Source organism: Oncorhynchus mykiss, chromosome 26 (assembly GCF_057628025.1).
Source record: "Oncorhynchus mykiss isolate SJ-2025 chromosome 26, ASM5762802v1, whole genome shotgun sequence".
Taxonomy (NCBI): Eukaryota; Metazoa; Chordata; class Actinopteri; order Salmoniformes; family Salmonidae; genus Oncorhynchus; species Oncorhynchus mykiss.
Window position 1 is genome coordinate 2,285,413 of NC_143047.1, and position 12,344 is coordinate 2,297,756.

A 12,344-nucleotide genomic window follows, 5' to 3' on the forward strand; every position below is an offset into this window, starting at 1 on the left:
TTTGTTTGCAAATGGTTGGTTAGCTTCTACAGTGCTAATTGTCCCCCACCCTTGAAATTGGGAGGGGGACTATGGATCTGTCTCTGTCTGGATGTACTTTAGTACGTAGTACTTTAGTACGTCACACGTGATATTTCAGACACCACTGGCCGGATTTTGGCAAACCTTAGGTGAATAATGCAGGTAGGCTAGTAGTTAGTGTTGGGCCAGTAACTGAAAGGATGCTGGATCGAATCCCAGAACTGACAAGGTAAAAATCTGTCATTCTGCAAGGCAGTTAACACACTGGGAGCCGAAGACGTGGATGTCGATTAAGGCAGCCCCCCGCACCTCTCTGATTCAGAGGGGATGGGATAAATGTGGAAGACACATTTCAGTTAAAGGATTTCAGTTGTACAACTCACTAGGTATCCACCTTTCCATTAATGCATTTTGACATAGAGATCCGGCATTTACAAAAGTACACACATTGGCCCAAGTTGGGAGCTGCATCATTCATGGGGGATGACATGTTTACTGTTGCCTTGTGAAGAGAGAGAGTTTGTTTTACTGTTCTTCAACAAGGCATTGTACAAGCTAAACTGTGGGTACAAATTACATTTAAAAATATTAATTAAAACACAGTAAACAGAAGACATAAGCGAGCTGAGGCAGTTAAGTCACATATATTGTAGATACAGTATCCCTCCTGCCTTCCTGCAGTTTGCAGTTTGTATCATCATTGCTAACTAAATCTCTCTCATCATTGCTAACTAAATCTCTCTATTGGTCTGTCCTCGCAGGTTAAAAATGAGTAACGAGGAGATCAAGAGGGCCATTCTAGAGATGGACGAGCGGGAAGAGCTAGCCAAGGACATGCTGGAGCAGGTAATTTATCCTCAATAAATAAAAAATAAATAAACAATCCTTTCATGTCTTGATTACACATCTCTTTTGTTATTTGTGTAAATTAAATTCATTTAGAGATGAATTCCTGGTGATTTAAGTATTTTATTTATCCAAAAAGCGACCCCCCCCCCCCCCCCCCAAAAAAAAAAACCAAAAAACAATTGACTTGCGGAAGGTATTGGCCCTCCGGCCGCCTGTTGCCGACCCCTGCTCTACCAGATCATCAGCAGACTCCATCACAATAATTTACTGACCCTCTCCAGAAGATGCAGCATTCAAAGCCCCTATTGGTTGACCTGACCTGTCATGATATATTGCTTGTTTGTTTGTTTGTTTGTTTTTGGTTAAGAAGCACAATGAGATTTCTATTATGAAAATAAGTTTAATGAATTATTATTATGATTATTAAAAGGGTAGTTCAAAAACTGACTGCTGGTCCAAGATAACTTGCACGAAAACTTCCAAAATATATATTCCAGGTCGAATAAACTGGTCAAACTAAGTAGAGAATCAATCTTCAGGATGTTATTATCATATATATCCAATAACGTTCCAACCGGATCATACGTTTTCATCTGGAGCCAAATGGAACAGCAGTAGCACTCTCAGAGAAATGCGCCACGGGAAAATGGCATTCTGTCGGGACTATTTCCCCTCCCATTCGGTCAAAGTTCACAGCAAATGCTCCATTACACTTTCTACTGAATGAGGACATCTAGTGGAAGGCGTAGGAAGTGCTTCCAGATCCATATCTTGTTGGGAAAGAATTTCACTTCTTGTTTGGAAGATTGCCTGCCCTATGAGTTCTGTTATACTCACAGACATAATTCAAACAGTTGTAGAAACTTCAGAGTATTTTTTATCCAGTAGTAATAATAATATGCATATATTAGCAATCTAGGACAGAGTTTGATGCAGTTCACTTTGGGCACGCAATTCATCCAAAGTGAAAATACTGCCCCCTATCCTCAACAAGTTTCTTTAAATGTCAAATCAACTCAATATTTGGTGGCTGTTAGCTTGTGGCTGTTTAAAGAAAGAACCCATAGTCACAGAGGAAAGAGATAAATAATTCCTTTTGCCGGGCAGACTTTTATGCAAAGTGAGTCTTGCGGCGTGCATACACATCAACAAAGAAAATCAGGTTAATGCTTTGCTTCGGGCACAACAATAAAGTAGACCTCGTGAGAATTAAGCCACTTTCTGGCTACATCCCGATTCTCCCCTCTTATCTGAAGTGTGCACAAGCACACTCCCTGTCATAGATTTAACACTGGTGGAAACTCCTTCCAACCAATGCTCACACCCATCCTATGCTTTTAAATCCTTTACTGGATGTGTGCAAGTGCACACTTTGGAAGAAGGGTGGAGAATCGTTTTGGCATCTACTTAAGTGTAACTCAAAATATCAGACTTAAGATATTTACCTGTATACAGTACCATTCAAAAGTTTGGAGGTACCTACTCATTCCAGGGTTTTTCTTTATTTTTACTATTTAAAAAAAAAAAGTGTTAAACAAATCGAAATATATTTGAGATTCTTCAAAGTAGCCACCCTTTGCCTTGATGACAGCTTTGCACACTCTTGGCATTCTCTCAACCAGCTTCATGAGGTAGTCACCAGGAATGCATTTCAATTAACAGGTGTGCCATGTTAAAAGTTCATTTGTGGAATTTCTTTCCTTAATGCGTTTGAGACAATCAGTTGTCTTGTGACAAGGTAGGGGTGGTATATAGAAGATAGCCCTATTTGGTAAAAGACCAAGTCCATATTATGGCAAGAACAGCTCAAATAAGCAAAGAGAAATGACAGTCCATCATTACTTTAAGACAAATTGTCAGTCAATCCGGAAAGAACTTTGAAAGTTTCTTCAAGTGCAGTCGCAAAAACCATCAAGCTCTATGATGAAACTGGTTGTCATGAGGTCCACCACAGGAAAGGAAGACCCAGAGTTACCTCTGCTGCAGAGGATAAGTTCATTAGAGTTACCAGCCTCTGAAATCGCATCCCAAATAAATGCTTCACAGAGTTCAAGTAACAGACACATCTCAACATCAACTGTTCAGAGGAGACGGAGTGAATCAGGCCTTCATGGTTGAATTGCTGCAAAGAAGCCACTACTAACTGACACCAATAAGAAGAAGAGACTTGCTTGGGCCAAGAAACACGAGCAATGGACATTAGACTGGCGGTTATTTGTCCTTTAGTCTGGTCCAAATTTGAAAGTTTTGCTTCTAACCGCCATGTCTTTGTGAGATGCGGAGTAGGTGAACGGATGATCTCTGCCTGTGTGGTTCCCACCGTGAAGCATGGAGGAGGAGGTGTGATGGTGTGGGGATGCTTTGCTGGTGTCACTGATTTATTTAGAATTTAAGGCACACTTAACCAGCATGGCTACCACAGCATTCTGCAGCAATACGCCATCCCATCTGGTTTGCGCTTAGTGGGACTATCATTTGTTTTTCAACAGGACAATGAACCAAAAAGCACCTTCAGGCTGTGTAAGAGCTATTTGACAAAGAAGGAGAGGGGTGGAGTGCTGCATCAGATGACCTGGCCTCCACTATCACCCAACATCGACCCAGTTGAGATGGTTTTGGATGAGTTGGACTGCAGAGTGAAGAAAAGCAGCCAACAAGTGCTCAGCATATCTGGGAACTCCTTCAAGACTGTTGGAAAACCATTTCTCATGAAACTGGTTGAAAGAATGCCAAGAGTGTGCAAAGCTGTCATCAAGGCAAAGGGTGGCTACTTTGAAGAATCTAAAATATGATATATTTTTTGACTTGTTTGTTATTTAATAGTTTTGATGTCTTCACTATTATTCTACAATGTAGAAAATAGTAAAACAAAAAAAATAAAGAAAAAACATTGCATGAGTAGTTTGACTGGTACTGTACATAACTGTAGATTAAACTATGGCCACACAGATGCATGAACATGGATAAAATCATATATACATGAATCAATTTTGTCAGTCAAAAGTTACTCACGTCAACTTGTTTTATGCAAAAGTGGTTACAAAGGCAGACATATTGTGCGTTTTTTGATGGGCAATCATCTCAATTGACCATCATCCGTCTATAAGGATTACTCCCATTAGCTCAATCTGTCATTTTCACACACAAAAGCTGCGGCCTACAGAAAAAGAATGTGTATTTGGGGATGAACCAGAACTATTCTTAACCAGTAAAATTACACAAATGATGATACGAATGCAGGGATGCAAATTCAAGTAATCAATCGTGTATTGCTAACTACATTGACATTTCTTAGATGCAATATAAGAAAACGTGGGTTTTGATTTGAGTTCCTCCTGGGTTTGTGCTTGTGTAGCTGCTGAAGTTTGTCCCTGAAAAGAGTGACATTGACCTCCTGGAAGAGCACAAACACGAGCTGGAGCGCATGGCCCGTGCTGACCGCTTCCTCTTCGAAATGAGCAGGTGAGCTTCGCCATTTTGCTAACACCCCATTTCCAATGAGATTCTAATTGCCTTATATTTTTAACTGTGCTATTTCACAAAATTCTGAACCTACAGTAAATACGTTTTACAGACAGTATATTTGACATTAGTTATCTTGTTGTTATTAGTCCCACCCTTCAACCCCTCCCATCTATATGTCATAACACCATCTGTATTGAATTTCTATTTGCCATCTATTTTTTCAACTGTGCTGTGATGCTTCACAAAAGTTATGAACTTTCTATTCTCATAGTTTCTACAGATTGTAAATTAAAGATAAACATTTTTGCTAAAAGTATTATTATATTATTGATCGATTTGACTATAACTTTTCAAATCACCCAAGTATTGCTATCTGCAGCGTTAGCTCCAGGAAAATGTTGCAAGGATATTCTTAAGGGAGCGTGCTTTTTTTTCTCGTTTTGAAATGATTCTCCCCGGGGACAACATTAACTCTAACTCCTAACTCTTTTTTTGGTGTGTTTTTTTCTCTCTATCCCGTCCCTTTCATCCCCTCTTTAATCCCACCTCTAGAATTGACCACTACCAGCAGAGACTTCAGGCCCTGTACTTCAAGAAGAAGTTTGCAGAGCGCCTGGCGGAAACCAAGCCCAAGGTGGAAGGTACGATTGAGTAGCTAGTCAAAGACACTCGGGCCTTGTGGTCCTGTGTGGCTCAGTTAGTAAGTGTATGGCCCTAGGGTAATGGGTTTGATTCCCTCTGGGGCCACCCATACGAAAATGTGTGCACTCACTGATAAGTTGCTTTAGACAAAAGCCTCTGCCAAAGAGCATCTCTTCATTTGGATTCACTTTTTTTCATTTGGGTACATTGAATGTTCTTGAAAAGGCTCCTATAGATGAACTGAAATAGCAGAGGAAATGTGAGGCGAGTAGTCATCACAGACTATTATAAATGAAAAGGCCCTAGTTATCTGTGGTGAAACCACAATGAAGAGACAGATCTAGTAGGAGGAGAGGAATTGTCAATAAGTCTGTTAATTAGACATCTAGCAAAGCATTTCTCTGAGCTTTTTGTGTTTGTGATTATGTGTGTGTACGGTATGTGTGAGTCGTGTGTGTGTGTGTGTGTGTGCAGGTGAACTTATGTGTGCATGCCCATGTGTGTGTTTGGACCGTTTGTGGACTTTTTTTTCTCCAGTTGAAATAAAGAGTGAAGTTACCAGGGAGGCTGTTTTGGAAAGGGGAGAGGCGTTCTCATAAACACCGCTGTTCCCTTCTAAGTGCTGCATGGGTAAAGGTATCCAGCAAAAGGCATGCAGTACACACATGTGCATATGTGTGCTCGTGCATTTGTGAGTGAGAATGTGTGTGTGTATTTGCCTGTGATTTGACTGTGCGTGCGTGTGTGAGAATGTGACCTTGTATGTGTGTGCTTGTTTTAGAAGTTACCTTAGAGGCTTCTACTCAGGCTTATGACATTAAGACATGCACACTTTAATAACGTTTGAATAAGATATAAGACAAGTAATCCTATCATAACCTCTGAGCCAACTTTTGATGGAGGAAATAAGCAGCCCTTATACACGCTCAGTGGGATTTATTTCAGAACCTCTCCATGACGCCCATGCAGGATGAGGACAGTTTGTGGGTTCTGGAATGGAATGAGGCAGATACTGTACAAGTAGGATTCAGTCATGTAACTATTGACGATGTCTATATTTCACAGAATGTCTGCTTAATACTGCGTCTGGAAGTATTTGGTGATTTGGTGTATTTTGACAATGGCTTTTTAAAATAAATATCACTCTTTGCAGTACAGTAGGTGGCTCTGACAGTGTGAAAAGGTTCTTCTCTACCTTTTCACTAAACCTGATTTTGCTCCCTTCACAATTGTCATTGTCGGAAGTAGATAGGAGTAAAGGAAACATCAAGACGTCAAATTGTTGACGTCTATGAAGCATCTATGAACTGCTTATGTACTTCTTATGAATGTATTATGAAGTCCTTAAGTAGTCTTACTGTTTTCCAAGGCCCACCCAGGACGTTCAGTCCATCAACTGACTTTATAGGAGCTACATATTGTGTGTCTAGCCTTTAATTCCAACCAAAAAGTTTAGCTTCAAGCCAGTGTTTTACAAGCTTCCTCGCAAGAGAACGGACTATAATAATAACAATATGGATTAAAACATTTTTTTTTTTACATCCATCCAGCCAGGGACTTCAGTTCCCAGGGGGAAGAGATAGGCAGAGGATGATGTTGTCTCATTTCAAGTATCCCCACCACCACATTGGCTCCACCTGACCTGTGTCGTGTATGGGGTTCAATGCTACCAAACATTCAGATATAAATACGACATGTAGAATATACATCCTCCTCTGTCAGATAGGTCATCTCTGCTATGGAGGAGACATTTCTATCTGGAACAAATTTGCACCCTCCTGAACTCCACTCATGTTACTGTATTAATTGCGTTCTGTCTTAGTTTTTTTCAGCTATTTACCAAAACAGTGGCGGGATAACAGCCTATGTTGTTTGAGCTGCAGATTGACCTTTTAAAGTGAAGAAAGAGATTTCTGAAGAGATGCGGCCTGTTCTGTGATGCCAACTCTCACTCCAGGGAGAGATAGATTAGGATGGGGATGGCTTTTGTTCTACTAGTACTCCGTAGATCTGTATTGTGGTTTTGTTCCTTTTAAGTCAAAGAAACACTCTCTCTCCTTCTTTTGCGTCTGAGGATGTACCCTTTAGCCACTGTGGACATCTTGCATAATGATTGTAGTCTATGTATTTGCTATCATGACACGTTGTTATTTGCCCTCTCTCTCGCTGGAGTTTGAGGTTGAACCCTCAGCTAAGACGTCATGGATGTCATCTATGGGCAGATCTCAATTGCATTGAGGTGTGTCCTCTCACCTTCGTCTCCTTCTCAAAACCCATTAGAGGAGGTCATCAGAGGGGAGGGACTTCTGGCTTTCTTATCCAATAGGTTTTGAGAAGGAGAAGATAAGAGAGGATGCAAGGAGTACGCATTTGAGATCTTCACCATGTTATAGCTATTACAAAAGATTGCAATTGTTCTCTCTCAGCGGAGTTTGAGGTTCAAACCTTAGCTACTAAGGATGTCTTTCGGTGTTGAATGCAGTTTGTGAAAGCTATCGTGATGCATTGCAATTGTTCCCCCCCACCCTCTCTCTCTCTCTCTCTCTCTTGCTCGCTGGAGTTGAACCGTCATCTACTATGGACTTCATGTCTAGCATTGTTAAATGTAGTCTTATATGTTATAGCTATCACATACAGCTCTCCCTCAACCCCCTTCTCTCTCAGCCATACTGAGTGCCTCTAAGGAGGTGGTCCGCAGTAAGAGGTTGACTCAGACCCTGGAGGTGGTCCTGGCCTTCGGCAACTTCATGAACAAAGGTCAGCGGGGCAACGCCTACGGCTTCAAGGTGTCATCCCTCAACAAGATCGCAGACACCAAGTCCAGCATAGACAGGTCAGAGCGGGCACACGAGGGGTTAACTAACGGTTGCACGAACGGCGAGGGGTTGTGGGCAGAGATTTGCAGATCAAATGTGTGAGTGTGAGAGGGCGTTTGTAAGGGTGAGAGAAATTGTGTGTTTCTGTGTGTGAGAGAGAGTGGTTTCAATGACATGTGTGTTCTCTCAGTATCCATTCTAATGTGTGTTGCAACAGGAACATCACCATGTTGCACTACCTAATCATGATCTTTGAGAAGAACTACCCTGACATCCTCCACATCCAGCAGGACCTGCTCAGCATACCTGAGGCAGCCAAAGTCAAGTAAGTACCCACCCCCTGCTTGACACAGATCTAGGATCAGTTTACCTCATACCGCATCCTAACCTTAACCATTAGGCCGCACAAAAAACTGACCTTAGATCAATGTCTAGACGCAACTTTATCCTCCTCCACTTTACTGAGGTACCATTCAAAAGCTATTTGAAATAGGGTGCTGCTCTATGGGAGCTCAAGGGAGAGGTTGATCTAGGATTAGATTATGCCTTATTACCCCAATATACTTAACCCATAGTGGCAGAGGATTAAATCATAACTGACATCTGAACGTCTTCCTTTTCTAAACCAGTTTGGCTGAGCTAGAGAAAGAGGTGCACAACATCAAGAGTGGACTGAAGGCTATAGAGACGGTGAGTTGTCAATCATTTGTGTGTCCGCCTGTCTGTCTGTCTGTGTGTGCTTGTGATGCGCATCTGGCGACTGTCTCAATGTCTTTACTTACTACACACATTCCTAGGTAATACCTCCCTCACTTAAGAGAAAGAATAATACATTTTCTGTGCATACAAGAGCGTATGTTACAAAGACTAACAACAGAAAAAGTGAGTGAAAAAGAAAGTGAAATGATAACATCCCTCTCTCCCCCTTCAGGAGCTGCAGTACCAGCAGAGCAGGACGACGGACCGGGGGGACAAGTTTGTCCCCGTGGTGGGGGACTTCATCACAGTGGCCAGCTTTAGCTTCTCTGAGCTAGAAGACCTTCTGAACGAGGCCAAGGACAAGGTAGAAACCGTTAACCTCTCAACCCCTTGAAGTAGGCCAAGGACAAGGTAGTGTCCCCTCTCAACCATGAACATTAATGGCTCCAATCCCATTCAGAATACTCTTGCCAAACCAGTAGGAGAGAGAGAGAGGAATTGGTGGTGGGTAAGAGAGGGAAGAGAGGAACCTTTGTGCATCTTTCCAAACCTGTGTGATTACTAATATTTATATATTTTTAATTCCATTCCTTTACTTTAGATTGTGTGTATTGTTAGATACTACTGCACTGTTGGAGCTAGAAACACAAGCATTTCGCTACACCCGCAATAGCATCTGCATGTGACAAATACAATTTTATTTGATTTGACTTGACTTGAACAGGCCGGGGAACCCCGATGTTGAATTTGTTTCTCTCTGTTTATCAGATTTATTACTGTTGAAATGTAGTTGGTCTCCTCTGTAACCTCCTTCTAAGGGAATGAGAGAAAGGCTTTTTGAACTCTGTAGGGGACAAAGGTTGTAGTGGAATGCGTATGAGAATGTTTGAGTGGGAAGGCAGTTGCTATGTTTTGCATTATTTTTCGATTATGTGTGTGTGTGTCGGTGAGTCACATGGCCATGAGGACTGATGTGGTATGTGTGCATGTAAAGGATGGAAAGAGGGAGGGAGAAAGAGAGGCGGAGAGAGAGAAAAAGAGAGGGAAGGGCACTCGTTGCCATCACAGAGCCTCGTCTGTGTTAACGTCTGTACTCCTAATTATTTGTTCAAGGAGCACTGTAAAAGGAGGGGAAAAATGATCCATTTAGAACGTCACAGGAAAAGGCCTGAGCCGAAGCACCATTTGCTGCTATAAAACAAAATAACCTCTGCGTGCACCAGGCCAGACTCTATCTAACCCGCTTGCCTCGGAGCTGCATGTGTGTGTGTTGGGGAGAGGATGAGTCAACATGGGGGTGGGTGGGTGTGTGGGTGGGTCGGTCAGTCTTAATAGAAAGGATTATTTCTGATGACGTCACTTCTTGGATAGGGAAACTGATTCCAGTGAAGTGCTTACTAATGATTAAATAAAGTAATGTCATCGGTGCAGTGAAATGCTTATGTTCCCATCAATCAATGCAGTAAATCTCAACAAGCACAAAATAATCCATAATGTTGTACAGCAGTAGATATATATGTATAGTATGTAAAGGGATACTTCAGGATTTTGTCAATGAGGCCCTTTATCTACTTCCCCAGAGTCAGAAAAACTAGTGGATAGCATGATAGCAAATAACAAATGATAGCATAGACATCCAGTCACTGTGCTAAAACACATTATAATTTGCTAACTTCCATCATACTGGACACAGAGCACTACTTCTCTGCGTAATCAGGTGCGTGTCCTTACTCAACATTGACAGGAGCACTCCAAACAAAACACAATGAGTAAATGGAATGGAATAAACCAAAAATACTTTTTTTTTTTTGCAAATGCTTGACTAAAATATTATTGGCCGACCAACAGCCTATCGACCAGTCGACTAATGGGGTCAGGACTAGTTTGGGAACATGGGTGTGTACAGTCACCTTGCTGTGGTCAAATGCCGTGGTTTTGCGTGAATGCTGCCATCTATCCATTGTTTCTGGCTTGGATAAGTTCTAATCGTCACAGTGGGAACAACATCCTCTAGGCACTTCCTGTTGAACCCAGTCACTGAGTCAGTGTATACATCGATATTATTCCCAGAGGCGGCCCAGAACATATCCCAGTCCGCGTGATCAAAACAATCTTTAAGCATAGATTCCTATTGGTTCAGACCAACGTTGAACAGTCCTTACCATGGGTGCTTCCTGTTTAAGTTTCTGCCTATAGGCAGAGAGGAGCAGGATGGAGGTGTGGTAAGATTTCCCAAAGGGTGGGGGAGGGCCTTATAGCCGTCCCAGAAGGGAGAGTAGCAATGGTCAAGAATTTTCATGCAGCGAGTAGCAAAGGAGATGTGGTGTTAGAATTTCGGGAGCGTTTTCCTCAGATTTCGTTTATTAAGTCTCCAGCTACAATACATTTATGCGGTCCAGTGTAGTGCCTTGAGAGACGTCAGTGTTGGCTTGTGTGGGGAACGTACACACCAGCTATTCATTCTCGCACCAAACATTTGGCAAGCTAGCTGGGCATAGGGGGGAAGGGGAGCAGAATGTACATGGAAGGTAATGCGGTCATCCAATCTGGGATTTGAACCTACAATGTTGGGGTAATCAGACCAACGTGTTAACCACCACACCATACAACCACCTCTCAACATTCTACATTCTTAGCTATATAAACTCGCACCAAGGGGGAAAGGGAAGCGGAACGTCAGGCTTGAACTTTGGGACAAATGTTTGACAAGCTGTCGGGAATGTCGGCTTAATGGGCAAGGGAATCAGTTACAGGGCAGCAGAGAGGGAACGAGGATCGGGACTGGAACGTTACGAGCAAGTATATGGGCCAAATGTCCCGTCCCTTTTCCGAAATCGGAAAGATGCTAACAAGTGCAAAATCGCGATTAGTTCAGAGCACCAAAACTAACGCTTCTCATTATCTCACGCATCCCGCCATGACAGATCTATGGTACCATTTATGTTTACCTAGTCTGTCCACGAGACATTATGTGTAGAGGAATCAGGCTGGCTATAAAGCCCTCTATTGAGGTTTAGAGGAATTTCTTTTTTTACAAATTTACTTCCTACAATTGTTTGCCTCAATTGGGATTTGTGGGAAATTCCACGGTCCATGGTAGAGGTGTATCAATAACATGTATTTCCAAACGTTCCAGCTCTTATGAATTGGCCGATACCAACTACCATTGCTAATTATGTTAACTTTATTTGGGCTTACTTTTGAGATCTGTAATTCCAATTACTGGTTAAACTCACACACATAGTACTAACAGGTGTATAGAGGAAAAAACACACTGCACACTGGTGATTCAGATGCTTCCAGCATTTACGTTTCCGTCACTTGACCTTCATTAGGGTGAGATGTGTAATTCCAACATTCCCCATCCCTTCCTCTCTCTCCTTGTGCAGTTCACCAAGTCACTGAAGCACTTTGGGGAGGAGCAGGATCGCATGCAGCCCGATGAGTTCTTTGGGATCTTCGACACATTCCTGGTGTCGTTCGACGAAGCCAGGCAGGACCTGGAGAACATGCAGCGCCGCAAGCAGGAGGAGGAAAGGAGAGCACGCATGGAAGTCATGGTGAGAGAGACCAGGCAGCCATTTAGGCTATAGTGAGACACACACACACACAAGGAAGGACCTGGAGAATATTCATGACAACAGTCATGGGAATGTGGCTTGGAGAACTGGAAAAGTCTGGGAACAAGACAGACCTCCAGACATCCATCCCCCTGCACTCATGCTTACAGACACACATAGACACAGAACAACCTTGCAGCCTGAGTAAAACCACATGTTTATGTAGTGATGAGGATGATGATAAGCATTTTAGTCATATGTAGTAACTTTAAAGTCTGTACTCTGTTCTGCA

General features: G+C 42.3%; 1 protein-coding gene across 4 annotated transcripts in view; it reads left to right on the top strand.

Moving 5' to 3' along the window:
- daam2 (dishevelled associated activator of morphogenesis 2) overlaps positions 1–12,344 on the top strand; it is a 234,287-nt gene that overhangs the window by 212,657 nt on the left and 9,286 nt on the right. For all 4 annotated transcript variants that reach the window (XM_036963291.2, XM_036963290.2, XM_090221720.1 and 1 more), the window contains 8 exons: positions 783–867; positions 4,226–4,332; positions 4,888–4,976; positions 7,642–7,810; positions 8,011–8,118; positions 8,423–8,483; positions 8,725–8,856; positions 11,882–12,052. In XM_036963291.2, coding sequence (XP_036819186.1) covers positions 783–867; positions 4,226–4,332; positions 4,888–4,976; positions 7,642–7,810; positions 8,011–8,118; positions 8,423–8,483; positions 8,725–8,856; positions 11,882–12,052 — 922 coding nt within the window. The remainder of the gene's footprint in view (positions 1–782; positions 868–4,225; positions 4,333–4,887; positions 4,977–7,641; positions 7,811–8,010; positions 8,119–8,422; positions 8,484–8,724; positions 8,857–11,881; positions 12,053–12,344) is intronic.